This window comes from Motacilla alba, chromosome 14 (genome assembly GCF_015832195.1).
Source record: "Motacilla alba alba isolate MOTALB_02 chromosome 14, Motacilla_alba_V1.0_pri, whole genome shotgun sequence".
Taxonomy (NCBI): Eukaryota; Metazoa; Chordata; class Aves; order Passeriformes; family Motacillidae; genus Motacilla; species Motacilla alba.
Window position 1 is genome coordinate 11,143,308 of NC_052029.1, and position 17,105 is coordinate 11,160,412.

General features: G+C 39.8%; 1 protein-coding gene across 4 annotated transcripts in view; it reads left to right on the forward strand.

Annotated features, from left to right (window-relative positions):
• The window catches only part of GPR146 (G protein-coupled receptor 146), a 48,980-nt gene extending 41,735 nt beyond the window's left edge, over positions 1–7,245 (forward strand). For 3 of the 4 annotated variants that reach the window (XM_038150954.1, XM_038150953.1, XM_038150955.1), the window contains one exon: positions 2,573–7,245. In XM_038150954.1, the coding sequence (XP_038006882.1) occupies positions 2,617–3,621 (1,005 nt within the window). In that variant the 5' untranslated portion in view covers positions 2,573–2,616 and the 3' untranslated portion in view covers positions 3,622–7,245. Of the gene's footprint in view, positions 1–7; positions 457–2,572 lie in introns of those variants that run through there. The other variant, XM_038150956.1, reaches the window with a different exon arrangement.
• The last annotated feature ends 9,860 nt before the right edge of the window (positions 7,246–17,105 follow it).

The window sequence follows — 17,105 nt, forward strand, 5'->3', positions numbered from 1 at the left end:
TGAGAGGCTGCGGAGCGCGGCGGGCGGGACGCGCGGTGCCGCTGCCCCGGCGGGCGGGGGCTGCGCGATCCCGGGCTGAGAACGGAGGATCCGGGCAGCGCCGGGGCCGCCGCAGCCGGGGCACCGTAAACGAGAGCGGCTGCTGCAGCCTGTACTTGTGCAACAGAGGCCACCTGGGGCTGCGGGGCTGCCGGTGAGCGCGGAGCGGTGCCTCGGGCAGCGAGCCGGGCTCGGCAGAGCCGCCCGGGAGCGGCAGGAGGCACGGAGGGGCGCAGCGCCAGCGGGGCCTGCGCTGCACTGCCGACAGGTCCCCTGCCCGCGCTGGTAAGGCAGCGCTCAGCACGGGGGATTTGGGCTTCAGGCGCAGAAATACCTCACCCGGGAACTTGAAAGTCATCGAGAAGATTTTCTGAGAAAGTATTTTGATTTTGGGGTTTGTTTTTGCTCATTTCAGAGGTAAATATTGTCGCTTTTCCTAAGATTACTGTTCATCAGAATGAATTGCGTGCCGTTTCTATAATTAAAACGGAATTGTCGTGTTTAACCACACTTAGAGGATGTAAAGAAAGAATAAGGGTAATGACTAAAACCATTTGTGAAACCAGACATCCCCATTCTCCGTAAAATACAAAGCCTGGTAGCAAAGACTGTTGATCTTCTGAGACAATATACAGGCAAGTTATTCAGTGGCTGATGTAATTCCGTCTGGAGTAATCAAAGCTACATGCTTAAGGATAAACCTACATAATGGAATTACATGATTGTACCCATGCCTGTGCTTAGTCACCTTTGCACTCACCAGAATGCATATATTTGCAATATCTAGTTCCAGTCTGCTGCTTGGTTTGAATCGAGTCGTAACAGTTCAATGAGATGTAGTTTTGGTTCCCTTCAACTGCGAAAAAAACAGCTTTCCTTTTTCCTTCTTAAAAACCTAACCCAGCAGATGCTTCCTGAAAACAAACGGGGTTATTCTCAGTGCTTGAAAATAGAATGAGGATAGATAGACAACATAAAGATATGATATGGTCCATTTAACACAACAGTATAGCTGAAGAACTAATGTGAGAAAGTGAACCAAAAAAAGTCAAGTTTTCCCACAAAGGTGAAAACAACCTTTGAAAACAATAGAACTTCTGGTGCTGCCACAGAAGCCACTTCTCTGAGGAAATCCACCATGGGACAGTGGATAAAAATTTGCTTGCCCAGCCAAAATGACTGTATTTTTAGCCTGATTTTTGGCTCAGCTTATGTTATCTAGAAGGAAAATGCACACAAAACCACTGCAGTGGGAAATAACACATGGAAGTTGACACAATTTTGGGACTAATTTTGTAGTATGGCTGAAGAGTCAAAGGATTAGCACCAGGGACGTGTATGCTCAGAGACCCCACACAGTATAATTTAGCCATCTGCTTCATGGAGTATAGCATGTTGTCTAGTAGCATTCATTTTCATTGCACAATGTTTATTGTGGATTGATTAAATCTTGCTCTTCCGCTGGAAAGAATCCAGGTATGTGTACTATACTTTGCTATAGGTGCTGACAGAGCACACAAAACCACGGGAGTATGTGACAGGCAGAGTACGTGAGATGGGGAATCACCTGCTGCACCAGCTCTACACTGCCCCTGAAATGGGCTGCCATCAATAGCAGCCATGATTTTAAGGCTGTGCCTCTTTTGAGTTGTACTTCAGAGATTAGTTCTCATTCCTGCATTTTGGAAAGCAACTTTACACAACTGCTTTGAAGCTCACTTGGTTTCAGTTAAAATGCTATCTCTACTGATGATAAAGCAAAGATGGCTGGGCCACAACTGCTGATAGTAGCATACTTTTTAAAGAATTCGAGCTATTTTGAGAGGAAATGATAGCTGATTCTTGCCTTTTGGAAAGTCAGGCTGCCCTGATATTAGGTTCCCTGCACTACAGAGGTCCATTGTTTTTTTGAAACTAAATGGTTATAAGGTTGGAAGTCTGAATACAAACTGGCCTATTTAAAAAAAACCAACAAAAAACCACAACAAAACCAACCTCCCCCCCTTACACCTCATTTCCCAGTATCCTCTAGCCTTTGTCAATTTTATCAGGGGTCCAATACACATCCACCATACTGCCTCCTAAGAAACTTTTTTTAAGGCAAAGCTTATTTAAGATCACAGGAGATCTCTATTTCCCATCATACTGTGAAGATTTGTGCTTCAGTTTATATCCTTCCACTCTTCAGTAGTTACCCTTATGTATTTTTAGCTATATACAAGGTACTGTTTGACAGTTTTCAAAAAACTGCATTAGTATTCATATATACATCAGTACTTAATGATGGTTTACAATTTACTTCTGTTGAGTGTCCTGTATCAACTAATTTGCCACTAGTTTAATTTAAATCAAAACTGCAGAGCAGGTATTAGTCCAATGAAATTTTGAATAACAGTTTACTTTCTTCTAGACTAACAGCATTGGTTATGTGATGCGTATAATCTTGAAGTTCAAAATGTTCTCTTCACAGTACTTTGCATTTCATTTCTGATGTAATATTTTAACAACACTTTCACTATTTCTCTCTCTACAGAAAAGCTGGTAACCATCAAAGAAGACACAAAAGCTAAAATCACTATGTGGAGCTGTGAAGCCTTAATCAACAGTACTGAGAACAGTGAGGACCAGCATCTCTGCCATGACTTCGACCTTGTGCTTTCCATCTTTTCCCTTCTCTACCTCATTATATGTTTCCCAATTGGCCTTTGTTACAATGGCCTGCTGGTCCTAGTTAACCTCTACAACAAAGCTACTATGACTATGCCAGATGTTTACTTTGTCAACATTGCCATTGCCGGCCTCATCATCAACACTCTGGCACCAATGTACCTGCTGGGTCTTGCCAATACAAAATGGGCCATCTGGAATTCCAACAATGAAGTTTATATTACCTTCCTTATTTTATTCAACGTCTCATCGTTGGTCACCATGTACTCTACCACACTGCTCAGTCTGGACTACTACATCGAGCGTGCCCTGCCCAGGACTTACATGTCCAGTGTGTACAACACCAAACACGTCTGCGGGTTCATCTGGGGCGGGGCCATGCTCACAAGCTTCTCATCTCTCCTGTTCTACGTCTGCAACCACGTGTCCACCAAAATAATCGAGTGTTCCAAGATGCAGAACCAGGAAGCAGCAGATGCCATCATGGTGTTCATCGGGTACATCGTTCCCGCCGTCGCCGTTCTCTACGCGCTGACGCTGATCCTGCGGATACGCAAGGAGGCCACGCCGTTGGATCAGGACACTGGGCGCTTGGATCCATCAGTGCACAGGCTGCTGATCGCCACAGTCTGCACACAGTTCACCCTGTGGACACCCTATTACGTTATTCTCTTGGTAAGCACGTTTACTAACCTACAAGGAAGAATTCCAGATGTAAATTCCATTCAAATATTACACTTTGCCACGATTCTGTCAAAATTCCTGGCTTTCTCCAGCAGCTTTGTCATGCCTCTGCTCTACAGATACATTAACAAAAACTTTCCCAACAAATTACGACGTTTGCTTAAAAAGATACACTGTGGGAACCAGGGGTGTTCTCACGAGCGCACAGTGGTACAGCAGGTCATGACATAGTGTGACACAACCCTGGTGCTCTGTGACTGCAGCACTGGGTGCTCAGTGCTGGGACTGTGACGCTGCTGTGTTGGCACTCAGAGACGTGTCAGAGTCCCAACCGAGAGGCTGGAAGGATCTTCCATTGCAGTTGAATGCAACAGTCAATTTTCCAGTAGTTGTTTGCTGAAGTGGTGTGGGGCTCTGGCCTGTGTGCTGCATTACCTGTGACATGGGATACCTTCAGTGCACTGAACTGCTGACAGAGGATAAACTCTGTTTTCATGGCTCTGATCTTCCTCTCTGAAGAAATCACTAAGCAGTTTATTGAAGTCTTGACTGAAGACACAGCACCTTGTATCTTGTATAGAAAAAGGTATTACCTTGTTTTCTGTACAAAGAAGTGATAGTGCTATCCTTGATGAAGTAAATAACGTTTTTCAATGAAGATTATATAGTTGATCTTTACTGAAGATCATATGACCCAATTATACATGTCCAAATAGTAAATGTTAATTATAAATTAAATTATTTAATTTCTTTCTCCATCACGGATTCCCCCCATCTAAAAGAAGCCTTATTTACTTTTTTCAGAAATTATTTTCTCACACAAACTAACCTGTTTTAACATTTATGGTAAAGTGATTTTTCTTTTAGCTACAACAAATAACAAAAATGTGTTTTAATTTTCCAGTGCTTTGTTTGTATCCTAAAACATTTCAGGAATTCAGAAATATTTATTAACTAATTCTGACGGAACTCAGAGATGTTTGTTCCACATACTAAAATGAAGGACACAGTGGTTTACAAAGTTAAATCAGAATTTAACTAGCAAAAATTGTCTGGCTAAGTGTTATGGTCCACATATGTTCATGTAACAAGAGTAATTATCTTAAAAAATAAATATGTTTATGATTAACATTTTGTATTTTCAAGGGATATGTTTGCAACAAATAAATTAAGCTCTCTTTAATCTAGGACATCACTGGAGGTTTGGAAACCATCTAAAATTCCTCAATATAGGAATCCCAGTCAGCTTCAGCTCTTTGCTGACCTCTCAAAAAAGCCTTCCATTGGGATTCTTGGATACACAAGAAAGAATTTTACTGATTATATGAAATATGTGAGAAACACAGACATGCTGCAGGAAGCACATAAACAGTTACAACAACAAGCTACAAAGCACTGACCCAAAAACTACCTGTTCTTGTGCTGCTGTTGCTTTAATGACAGGAGGGGACAGGAGGGGGGTGCAAGTGGAGCTGATTCTCTCCCACTGGTGTGGGGCCACAAGACATCTTTGTCACTTGATACATACTGCAGCATCATTTTGTTACTTAATCTGTCACAGCACAACTCAAATTCCATGTGACATCATTAAAAAAATGTGACTTTTCAAGCTTCTGGTAAAGAAAAAACATGGAGCAAGACCAGAACCGAACCTTTCCCATTGCTTAGAGCACAATCTTGTCTGGTAACTGGCCCTAGTCTGTCAGCAGAGACACATACTGAAGTTGTATGCGAAAAGAACTTTCTGAGGAACAGACCTTTCAAATCTTTTCCCGTCAAGCAATTTCTTCCATTAGTCATCTTTGCTTATCTTCTTTATATACAACCATCTCTAAGTTATCAACATCCTGGTGGAAAACTTTCCATTAACCTTTACTTTTTTAGGAGCTTTCATATTTTATTGAATATTTTTAACCCTTAAAGCCTACAGAGTAAATAATCTATTTCTGTGGTGTTTTCAGTTTTAGCCTGTTGATGAAAACCATGTTAAGGTCTTAAGCTGTTCCTCATTGCTGTGTCCAACTCACTCATGCCTCTCTGCTGACATACATGATACTGGCTGCTTTCTTCGTTTTGCCCACCTTGAGAGATTTTCTATCAATTTCTACACATCTTGAGCACTCAGGCTCACTTCCACGCAGAAGTGCTTAAGAACAAAATCATTCCTTACAGCTGTCAAGCAAAGAGACTCCTTCCCATCTGAGGAAAATTAGGTTTCTTAATGCACCACATGAAATCTCTCACATAAAATCTGTTAAAGAAATTCTGTGCCATTATGCAGGAGGAGTTCCAGCAGGGAGGAACTGGCTTATCTGGTGTGAATAGAGGCTTTCAGAACTGGGACGCTGCCAGAACAGTGCAGCTGAGCAGGCAACTTCAAGTGCAATTTCAACTTCCATGTTGCTTCCTTACTTCCATTTCCTTATTCTCTTAAGACATCTTATTTTCTGTCTCTAAAAGAACTGTTGCCTTTATTTCTGTTCCTTTCTCTCAGTGTTGAATTCTTAGTTTCAGATCATGACTCTCGTATCATTTCTTTTTATCGTTTTTCACTTCTCTGCACAATTTATCTAACTTTCATTTCTCTTTGTCTTGCACACCTGGTACCATTCAATACTCATGTTTACTTCATCACACTGACTCCTTTACAATGATCCAAATCTTACTCAGTGATTCAACATTACAAGTTTATGTAGTAAAATGGAAGCTGCTATTAAAGATACGTAGAAAGACGGATTTTTATGGAACTTACCCATGGGGTATCCAATCTGATTTTTTCCTATCTTTTTTACTGCAACAGAGCTACGGAAGTTTGTCTGTATTCTTGATAAACACTAAATGTGATGGCAATGCAAAAACTTGGATAATTTAATGAACAAGACTGCTATCCACTCAGCCTCTTAGGAAAGTTAATTTGATTTATTAGTTGCCTCAAAGAAACCGTGCTGTGGATCTGCCTTGCTGCTGTTCTCCTAAGGGAATTCTGGATTTGATTGCAGCACCCTCACCTGGTATCTCTTAAAAAGCAGCATCCCAAAAAGAGAGAGCTTTGCAGTATTTATATAAAGAACAGTAGAGGAGCAAGTCCAGTAAAGTACTTAAGGAAATACATTCGAAAATTAGGAAGAACTTTTATGGACAAATGCTTAATACACAAAGTTCTCGAGAATGGGGCCTTTCCATTTCAAATACCTGAAGGTTGCTGGTGACTGTAAATAGGGGCTTATCTATTACACATTTAAATAGATATGAATAAAAATACTGTATATATGCAAGATAAAAATCAGCCTACTGATGTAAAAAGAATCTGCAAAGAGTTTATTAAATTATTTCTAAAAGTGTGTCATTTAAATGTAAACCTCTGAACAGGAAGGTGTACTGTATTCTTCTGTATGTATATAATGTGTACTAGAAAGTAAGCACTAGTTAAGTGCCATTATTAACAGTGTCATTTTCTCACAAAATTAAACTTAATATTTGAATTGATTTACGGCTTACAGCCCTCTTGCTGAACCGCTAATTAAGTCAAATCAATCAACTAACAAAAATGTCATGCTCTGCTTCTATCTGAGTTATTAACACAGCTAGATCAAGACAGGTCCTTGCTGACCAACTTAGTAGAGGTCCTAGTTTCAAAAGTTTACATTTCAGAATCAAATTTTGTTGGTCTCTGAAGATTTAATTTCAGTTAATGAAAGAAAGTGATCAGCCACTAGAAAATTCCTGGTTCTATTACAATGAAGAGATGTGGACTCCAATATCATGTCAAAATACTACAGAAATGGACTTTCTGGAAACCATCATAAAGGAAGTATTGACTCATAATACATTCTCAATAAAAAGTGTTCAAGTATACATGGTCAATAGAATGTGTGATTTTTTTTAATTGCTTTCTTGATAAAAACCTATTGTAGACAAAGCTAAACCTATGTGGCTTCACTGAATCAAAACATAACAAACTGCACAACTTGGATGTCAAATTTCCAGGCCCTAATTTGACATTATTAAAATCTCATTTTTCATCAGCATGAAGTTGGCTGGGAATGAAAGCTAAAAGGCACATACCCTGCCTGACTTTTTTCAGAATAAAGAATCCTGCAATTAATGAGGCAGAGTAACAGTGCACCTGGAGATCAATGCAAACATTGGCCACATCCTGACAACTTCCTTTCCTTTGTGCTGCCACAATCAGCTTCCTGCAGAAATTCTCTTGGTTCTCAGAACAACATAATAAAATAACCCACACCTCTGCCATCCCAAAGAAAACACAGCTTTTAAGAGTCTACGATACCGTGTAACACATTCATGGCAGTAACCACTGCACGTAGCCAAAAGATTACTCCCCATGGATCAGTTCATTTACCCTACCTATATGAAAATATTTTCTTGACTGTGCTTTCAAAATTATTCATTTATTCTCTTTCGGTGTTCTGTGAAGTGTAGGAAGACAGTAGTAATAGCAAACTCTATTTAAAATTATTATTGGTAAACTCTTTTAAAAAACCCTCACTCCAAGGCACTTCTGAGACTTAAGTCTCAGTCAGAAATAAATGAAAATGGCAACTGTCAGAGTGGAAGTTGCAATATTCCACCATTTAATCAAAGCCTGGTCTCTGACAGGACGCCCCTAGTTCCACACAGTGCTTTAAAGGATGTTTTCTCTCAGAGGAGAGCCAGCATCTCTAAACAAGTACAGAGCAGAGATTTCTGATCCTTCATGCCACAGGGCTTTTGGACACAACCAACAAAAAGGCTGTTTCTCAGCTGGATTAGAAAAACCCCTCCCATACAACACAGACTGGAGGATCTTCAGTGAGAACAGAGGTAGTTAATAAGCAGCAAGTTCACAAGCTCACAGGTTTTTGAAGAGTGAAAAACTACATAAATTCAAATAAAAAGGGTTGATCAGGTACAACAAAGTCAAGATGTTTACACCAGCACAAACCAGACTGACATGGCACCTGAATCTGCCATTATCTGTCAACACAGAGACATCACAGAAGTCAACCACATTTTGGAGCACTCACAAAAAATACTCACTCAACTACTATATAATAGGAGAATATTTTCCCAAGGTTGTGAAGAAAATGCATCACTGCTACCACAAACCTCAGAAGGAAGTTTAATTACATCTGCACCTTTTTTTTTCCTAGTTTAAAACTAAGATTCAATTGAATTGGTTTTGTGCTGTGGGTATGTGCATCAGTAATGCCCCAGTTATCACTGCTTAATAATAACGAAAGCAGACCTGGAGACCTCGTGAGCTTCACTGCAGCAGCACAGGACTGGCAAGACCCAAGAAAAGCAGAACCTGCCCAAGTGCCACTCTCAGTTCCACTGTTTGCTGAGGACTCAGAGAGGAATTGATTCTTGCCTAAGTTTCTGCAGCTGTGAAGTGCTCAACACACTGATGAATCCTAAACATCTGCTCCTAAATTAATTTCTCTCGTCTCTTAATAAGCAAAAACTTGTGTATTTCTTGAGTATCTTGTGCAATACTTTTTCCAAGTGAAAGCAATCTAGTGGTACAAACCCAGCTGTGCAGACTGCCATGGCAACAAATCTGAAGTGTGAAATGTTTCCTCTGTTGAATTCCTTAAGTTTTCCATTATATATCAAAACACTTTGACATATGCTGACTACATTCTTTTTCCATCAGGAGAGCAGAGGATCTGTTATCTCCTACTTTCTTCCCACCAAGTCCTTCCCTTACCTTGAAATTCCATGTGATTTCTTTGTATTCCTTCCATCTAAAGAACTGGCACTTTTAATTACATCTGCAAGAATTGTCAAAAACATTCACATTCTGCAGCAAGCAGGTTTTCCATATTATTACAAATCATGGCAGTAAAAGATTTTAAAACACAGGATTATCAACAGAGTATTTCTGAATTAAGTATAAAAACATATCAAAACCCCTTTCTATCAAAAGTTCTTTAAAGCAAGATTTATAACCAGAAGTGAATCCCTTTTATCCAGTTTAAAAAGTACTTGCACGCTTTTCCCCCTTTTCTTAAACACATTATCCCAGAGGTGCTGCCACTGGCACTGATGGGCTCAGTTTGTCCAGTGGCAGGTCCACCTCAGGGTCTGCTGGAATTGGATCTGTTGGACATGGAGAAGTTTCTGGCAGCTCCTCCCAGAAGCCACCCCTGTAGCCTCTCCCTGCCTCTGCTATCGAAACCTTGCCATGCAAACACAGTACAATTACTGATTACAAACTGAATTGAAAAGCCTCATTTTAGCCCCCCCGCCAAATTTGCAAATTTAAGCTAAAATTGATCTTGAAATCGGTAGAATTTCTGCGGTGTTTCTTATCTCAAAAATCTTTAAAAGGTCATTTTGAAATGAATTCTGGCATTGGTTTATCAAAGCTGTTTTAGAAACTCCATCTGGTGGTCACTGGCAGAATGTTCTTGCAGTAGTTCCCAAAAGCAGTAAGACCAGTAAAATTAGTTAGATTTAAATTAATCTTTAGGGAGAAAAAAAAAAATCAGTCCCCGTTTCTGGTTAAACACAGATTTGTACAGCTGGTCCTGCCTGCAGGCAGTGAGGGTATTGCTGCAAGTATTTAGAGGAAACAAAATTAACCTCAACTTGGATGACCAACTGCTGCTGTGAGGGAGAGGCAGGTAAGAGATAATTCTGATACAAGAAACAAATCTCAACAATGGTTAATTTTGGTTTTGAACCTGACAGAAGGATATTGAACCAGGTTACTAGGTCTGACTATTCTCAAAGAAGTAATATTTATTAAAAAGCACATGTTCCTTGTATTGTTTCATGAAACATCTGTTACTACTCGTTGTGGTTGACAAGATGCTCAAAGACCAAAGGAAGTGCCATTCCCATTCAGCTCCAGAGTATTGTAATTCTTTCTAATTATGTATGGTTTCACTAGTTCACAATGAAATAGATTTCTAAATTAATTAACAGAGAAGTCTGATATTTTCTAGTCCAGCCTATGTGCAATGAAATAACCATTTTAGCACCTGCAGTGCTATGCAGAGACCAGCTCTCTTACTGAGACTCGCTATCAGAAAAAGCTTTTTCCCACCCTTTAGTAGAATATTATTTTGAAATACAGGCAATTTTTGAGCTCTTGTAGCTGAGTTACAAAGATGATTTATCTGTATTGAGGAATTTATTTTGAGACTGATAGAAACATTACTGTATAGCAATCATAATAAAACATTGTTTGTAAAACAATTTACATTACAAACAGTGCTCAAATAAGCCAATAATAAAACCACTAATAGTGAACCACAGGCAAGGAACCCTGAGATGTAAAGGCAGCAATGACACTAAGCATGGCTGTTCTAGGAAAAAAGGAAGAAATGCTGATTTACAACCAGCCTCTGAGGTGCAGATAATCATCAATAACCAGTGCTTATGGATAAACATCATCAGCCTGGGCTTCTTAACCCCATCCAAGCAGAGAGAGTAAGACCATCAGATTTTACACATTCACATAGCTCCGTGTACCTTATTTATAAGCACAAGCATCTGAATTCCATTTTAAAAACCACACTTAAAAAATCCCTTCCTACACCAAACATGCAGGGACTATAATACAATAAAGCCATGTGAGGCTTTTTTGTTCTAAAATGAACCCATAAACAAAATTCCTTTAACTTTCCTCCAACTAGCAATTCAGGGTTCTCTGTACAACTTGCCTCATGTTTTGGGGTTTGGTGGGTTTGGGTTTTTTGGAGGAAGGTTGTCCTTTTTAATGTCAAAGGCCTAATGTTCTACAATGCTTTAATCAAGGACACAAATTTGCTTGCTGTCAAGTAAGACTAAACATACATTAAATTAAGAGAAAGGCCTTTCACAAAAACAGTTTTACAGTGTGACGGGTAACTGTGCATCTATCTAACAAAAGCTTTAGAACAGATATTCCTCTCAAAAATTAGGGGTTCCTCCCCCCAGGAATTTTGAGTTATTGCATTAATATAAGTGATTTTAATGTCTTAAAATGCCACAAAGAAGAGCTTCCAATATTTAAGCTCAGATGAACAGAGTCAAAGCAATCTTTGACTAACACAGTGGCTTATATCCCACTCAAGATATTTTTTCCTTACACGACAATAAAGGAAAAATTAAGGTAGAAATACATGACAGTTGATGAAAAACATCTTCAAAACAAAATTGCAGTGTATTGCCTGATTCAAAATTCCAGTAACAAAGCAACTGCTTTTCATCATAATACACTGGGGTATAGGCAATAACAGTCATTTAATATTCCAAAACAATCCTATCATTCTACAAAGGGATGGTTTTCTTAACAACATTACATCCAAAAGGCAAGAAAAGATATGTTAACTGAGAGAAGAAGACAACAGTGTGGTCTGACAATAAACTTCGGGCTCCTCATGCAGGATTAGCTCCCAAACAATAATCAAACAGCCCCAGAGAATCCAGTCCAGTCCTTGGACTAGCTGCAGGTTGCTGCAGCCTCTGGTCTCCAGGATGGATCTGTGATCACCCTGGGGCTGTCTGATGCAGCACCAAGCAAACACGAGCTCGAATGCTCAGCTGAGCATTGCAGCTCTTTGCTGAACAGCTGATCAGGATTGTTCAGAGGGAAGATGAGCAAGACAGGATCACCATCTCCACAGTACTTTACAGGATGGATCTGCTTGAAGCCAGAGAATAAAAAGACTGAAATCTCCATGGCTGCAACATCTCACAAACCAGAAGCATTGAACAGTGTTTGTTAGACAAGACAGAGAAGTTTCTTTCATCTGGCACACATGAGTGAGAGAAAGAGCCTTTACTTCAAATTAAGCCTACTGTCAGGGATGCGTGCTCTGCTAAACACATCAGTAATATGGGTCAATTAAGAGAAATTATTGGTGTTGATTAAAAAAAAAAGCTATTCACATCTGCTTTCTTTATAGCAACATCTGTCACTCAGTACTGGAGATATTTATTTTGTCATATGAACAGTTGTGTTCAAAAATATACCTGAGCTTTGCCCACCACAGCACACTGTAGGTGGTTAGTGGCTGTACGTTATCAGCCAATCCCTAAATATTGCCACAGCATCTCACAAATATTTCACTTCTGTAACTTCACCTTTCCTGCCTCCATCCTATCCAGAACATCACTATCACGCATCAACCTTTTCCACTGACAGCAAGTAAATTAATACATGCTAAGAAATTCCACCAAAAAAATCATGAATCCATAACTCACCAATAAAAATAATTATGACATTATGCATTATCCCAAACACAATCACTTAACCATTTTCTGGAGCTTTATAAAACCTTTATACAACTGAGCACTAGTCTGCTTGCCATTATTCTCATATGACTTGTACCCTGTGACCATTTAAGCAAATGAAACAAACTGGTTTATTGTTTTTTCTAAGGAATGATGCAGCTGGTCACACAAAAGCAATATTTTGCTTTTCTTTTACTAACACATTAACCGTGACAGTAACACCACAGCAAGCTGCTGCTCAAACTCCACCTGGGAGCTCTTAACATACTTCAAAACTTCTTTTGTTTCTGTAGGTGAGGAAGAATTGCAGCTATCAAGATGGGAATCAGCAAAGTCTAAATAGAATAAAGAATATAGCTGGGAAACTTTTATTTTCTAACTTCTATTTCTCCTCTGGCTTTCAACTTATTCCATCACCTTGGAAGAATAAATTTCTCAGTAGCCAAGTTTCTCCACGTTGTAAATGTGATGCTTTCTGATGTGTGAGTCTCTCAAGCTGTGTACAATTCTGAAATCGTGTTGCGCTACGTGCACCTGATTCCACGTAGGAAAACATGTTCTTGCTCCCTAAATACCACTGAATAATGATGTTTAATACAGCTTTCAGACAAAGTATGAACTATTGTCTGTAAAGGTGAATGCATTTCAAAGATGGGAGCTTTCTCTCTGATTACTTTTTCAGGATGGGAGGCGTAAGAAATCGCTCCTCTCTTTTCCCTTTTCCGGTTCTATTTATACAATTCTGTCTTAGTGGATCAGCTCCTTGGAGCTCTGCTTACCCAGCCCATGCATTGTCAGAGCCGAGGTTACTGAGTAACAGGAAATGTGGCCTCAGCTCTGCTGTGTCAGGGCTTATCTCTCTGCACGGGAGTTACTCCTTGCACACCGACTGCTCATTAACTCAGAGTCACTGAAACCTTTGTCAAGAGTGCTTTGAATATTCCTTACATTCGTGCCGTCATTGATTTGCCTCTCTTTTACTAATAAACACCAAGGGCACAGCCAGACATCCTCGTGTACACCCACCCAAGGCAAATTCAAAAAGATATATACCCCCAGCAGTTTGCTTCTGGCCCTCAGCCAAGAAATAATTTTCGTTCCCCCTCCACCCTGTTCCCAGCAGAGACCAGGGTTATCAATAATGGGCCTATTCAAAGCATTTCAGTGGAAAGCACAGCAACAAAACCATGTTGCAACTGTTCAGCACTGCCTCGAGTGCACAAGTGATCCATTCTGGAAGCTAAAAAGTCAAGTTGACGACCAAAACCTTCCTGAAATTTTTCTGCAATTTCAAAAACAATCACTTCACTCTGCCTACATAGCTTGTTGTGCTCTCTGCACAGCCCTCAGTCCTAGAAAGAATAAGGTGACACTTGAAATTTGCATCTTTACTGAAAAACCAACAGAAAAATAAAAGAATCACCTGATTTGCATGCAATGACAATGCATCTTTTTTCTTTACCATTCTTAACTATAAGAATTTAATGTCAACAGAATGAGCCTGGATTAAGGTACAGCTCACAGGGAAATGCTACACACAAAACACCTGCACTACACTGCCACTTTGCCCAAGGTTTTCTGTAACAGTTGGCAGGAACTACTGTAAATGAAAGGGAAACAATAAACAACCTACCCAGTCTGACAAACTGCTACGTATGATGATCAAAACCAAAGGCTCTGCGTGAATTACAGTACTCTGAACAAAGCTCATTGGAAATCACATTTCACAGAGCCCCTGAACTACTGAAGAACTGCTCGAGAGGACTGTTACTTCACAAAGAATGTGAACCTTCAGCCTGAAAACTGAAATGTGTCTGAGCTACTGCTGCAAGCCAAGACCCTCCATCCAGTCTACCTCTAGTCTCAAGGAAGTATTTGGAGCAGTAGTGCTAACCTTCAGATGAAAATGTAGAACAAGTGCTAAAATATCTTCTCCAGGTAATCCACAACTCTGATTTTGAAATTCAGACTCATACACATTTATTTGATTTCATTTGTTTGAAGTGTTTTGGCAGTTTCCATGTGTTTTTCAGTAAGCCTTGTTGAAGTGCAGCAAGTGGGAAGCCATGAAAACAGAGTGCTGATACACTGGTCACACACCACCCTCTCAACCCACAAAAGCCACTGCAGGTTACTGAAAGATTACAACAGAAATGCCCTTCCCCATGAGCTGGTATAAAAAACATGATGCCACTGATACATCCCAGACAGACAGGCTGCACTAAAAACATGAGCCAACCCTTGCTTGCTTATTTATATCTGAGGGTTTAAGAACACTATTCAACACAGTCCCTGACTGATGCTGAGCCAGACCCAAAACATCCCTCATACTCCAAGTCTTGTCTTTTAACACCTCATGGTCATTGCACAGCATCTGGAAAAATAATTTATTGCATGCATTCAGTAACAGGAATATTCCAAGAGCCAGGACCCTTGGAAAAATAGAAATACACCTATTTTAAGCAGGGATCTTAATGGTTTGACATGCCCTGCTTAGTGTGAAGCTTTTGTTGTATGAAGCAAAGGGCGTGGCGTGGTATTTATTCCACAGGCCTTTCCTTTTCTAGACCTCTAGCACTTCACACAGCACACTGGGAAAAAATGCAATTGCAAAGGCTGGCCAGTGAGCGCAGGATTACTTCATGAACAGGAAAAAAAAAATCCACTGGATGGCCTCACATACTTAGAAATGGCAGGGACAAACACTACTTTTCTGTTCTAAAATATCTCATTGCAGAGGAGAATCTGAACTTTAAAGTCACATGATGATGAAACCATAGGTTTGCTAAACATGCAACGTGTATGGTTTGAATGACTTCAGCCAAGTTCCTGTTTCTCTTACAGAACTGCAAGTTTTTTAGTCAGCAAGCGCCTGGATTCTTCACCGTGATGTACAGCAGCTGAAGAAGTTGTTGTAATATATACACACTCTGCTTTCTACAGAAATAGAAAGGGCTATAAGCTCCAAACAGTAATTGTATTTCATCTGCCATTTCTCAGTGGAAGGCTCAGCCTGTTATTTCTGTGGAACAATTCCTTGAAAAGGTAAGTGCTTTATATTACTTTGAATATGCAATGTTTTATTCAAGAGGCTCAAACAGTGAAGCTGAGTTTGTTAGCTTTAAATTAAAAGTTTTTAGTTTTCCCTTTTTTAGCAACATTTGAACTACACAAAGTAAAATACTGTATCTGGGTAAGGTCCTCAGCAAGCAGAAATGCATAATGAAGCTGAAATTTGTGATGAAGCTGGGTATTAAGTAGAGAAACTGTGAAGACTGTTTTCCAGTTTCGCTCCCGTTGAACCAATGAGAGGTGGATGATGAAATACTGTTCAGCAGTGTGGACAAACGACTCCAACCATTGCCTAAAACCAGTCTTTTAAAGGATGGACATTGTCAGATAATCTTAACCCACTGCAGGCATTGTACAGGACAGGAAACAGTTCGGGGATTATGTTTAAGTCACTGTTAGTTCATTTATATTCTAGAAAAGTAAAAACAAAAGCTTTCGGTTTCTCAGGAACTGCTACTTTTCCACAAGTTAAGGGTAGGATTTCTTAAGTCTTTACGACTTCAAATACTTGCCCAAGAGTAGGAATTGAGCTTTTACAAGAAAGATGAATATAGTATTTTATATTTTAGTCTCATATACTGCAAGTTGCCCCCCATCTTTTAACTTGGCAGACACAGTGTGAACAGAAAGGACATCTTCTCTCCCCAGATCACGTGTTATCTCAAGTCACTGCAGGACATCCCTACCAACAGCAGAGTTTCACAAGCAATGTTATGTGTTTTGCTTTATGATTGGATGAAAGAATATTTTCCTTCTAAAGGCTGGTGACAGAGTGCAGAAAGACTGCCCAACCAAACCTTTTATAGAGGAAGAGTTCTGGCTGCCAGGGAGAAACTCCCTGGTTTAGGAGCTCTTCCTTCTAGACTTTAAATAAACACGAGTCTCCTTGAAACCAAGCTCTCCTTTTGCAAAAGTTAAACATTAAAGTGGGGATGGGGGAACCCAAACCCAATGGAATCTTAGGGACTACGTCCCCTCAGCACTGAAAGTCCTTTCACAACTTGCTATTTTTAAACTGCTTTTTGAACACTGTGCTCACTGTGTTGGAAGTGAAGGGGAATGCATTCACTGTGCTTCAGAAATTGAAAATCAAACATATTTGCTTTAACTGCTGAATTATAGGGAGGAAACAGGGACAGAAAGAGGAAAAAAAATCCAAGAAAAAAGTGAGGCCACACAAAGGTAAGGAGGGATTTCTGACATGACTGATAGCAAATTAAAGTAAGAGGGACCTGAGATAAAGGGATGAAATACTGGAGCATGACAACACAAAGATAAACCAAGCAGCATATTGCAAATTTCCCTCAGTAACTAATCATAAAACAAACAGAAATAGACCTGCCTTCTGCCATAGTTACGGTGACTAAATGGAAATAAAGTCAGTTTATGTCATAGTATGTTGTAAGAGAGAA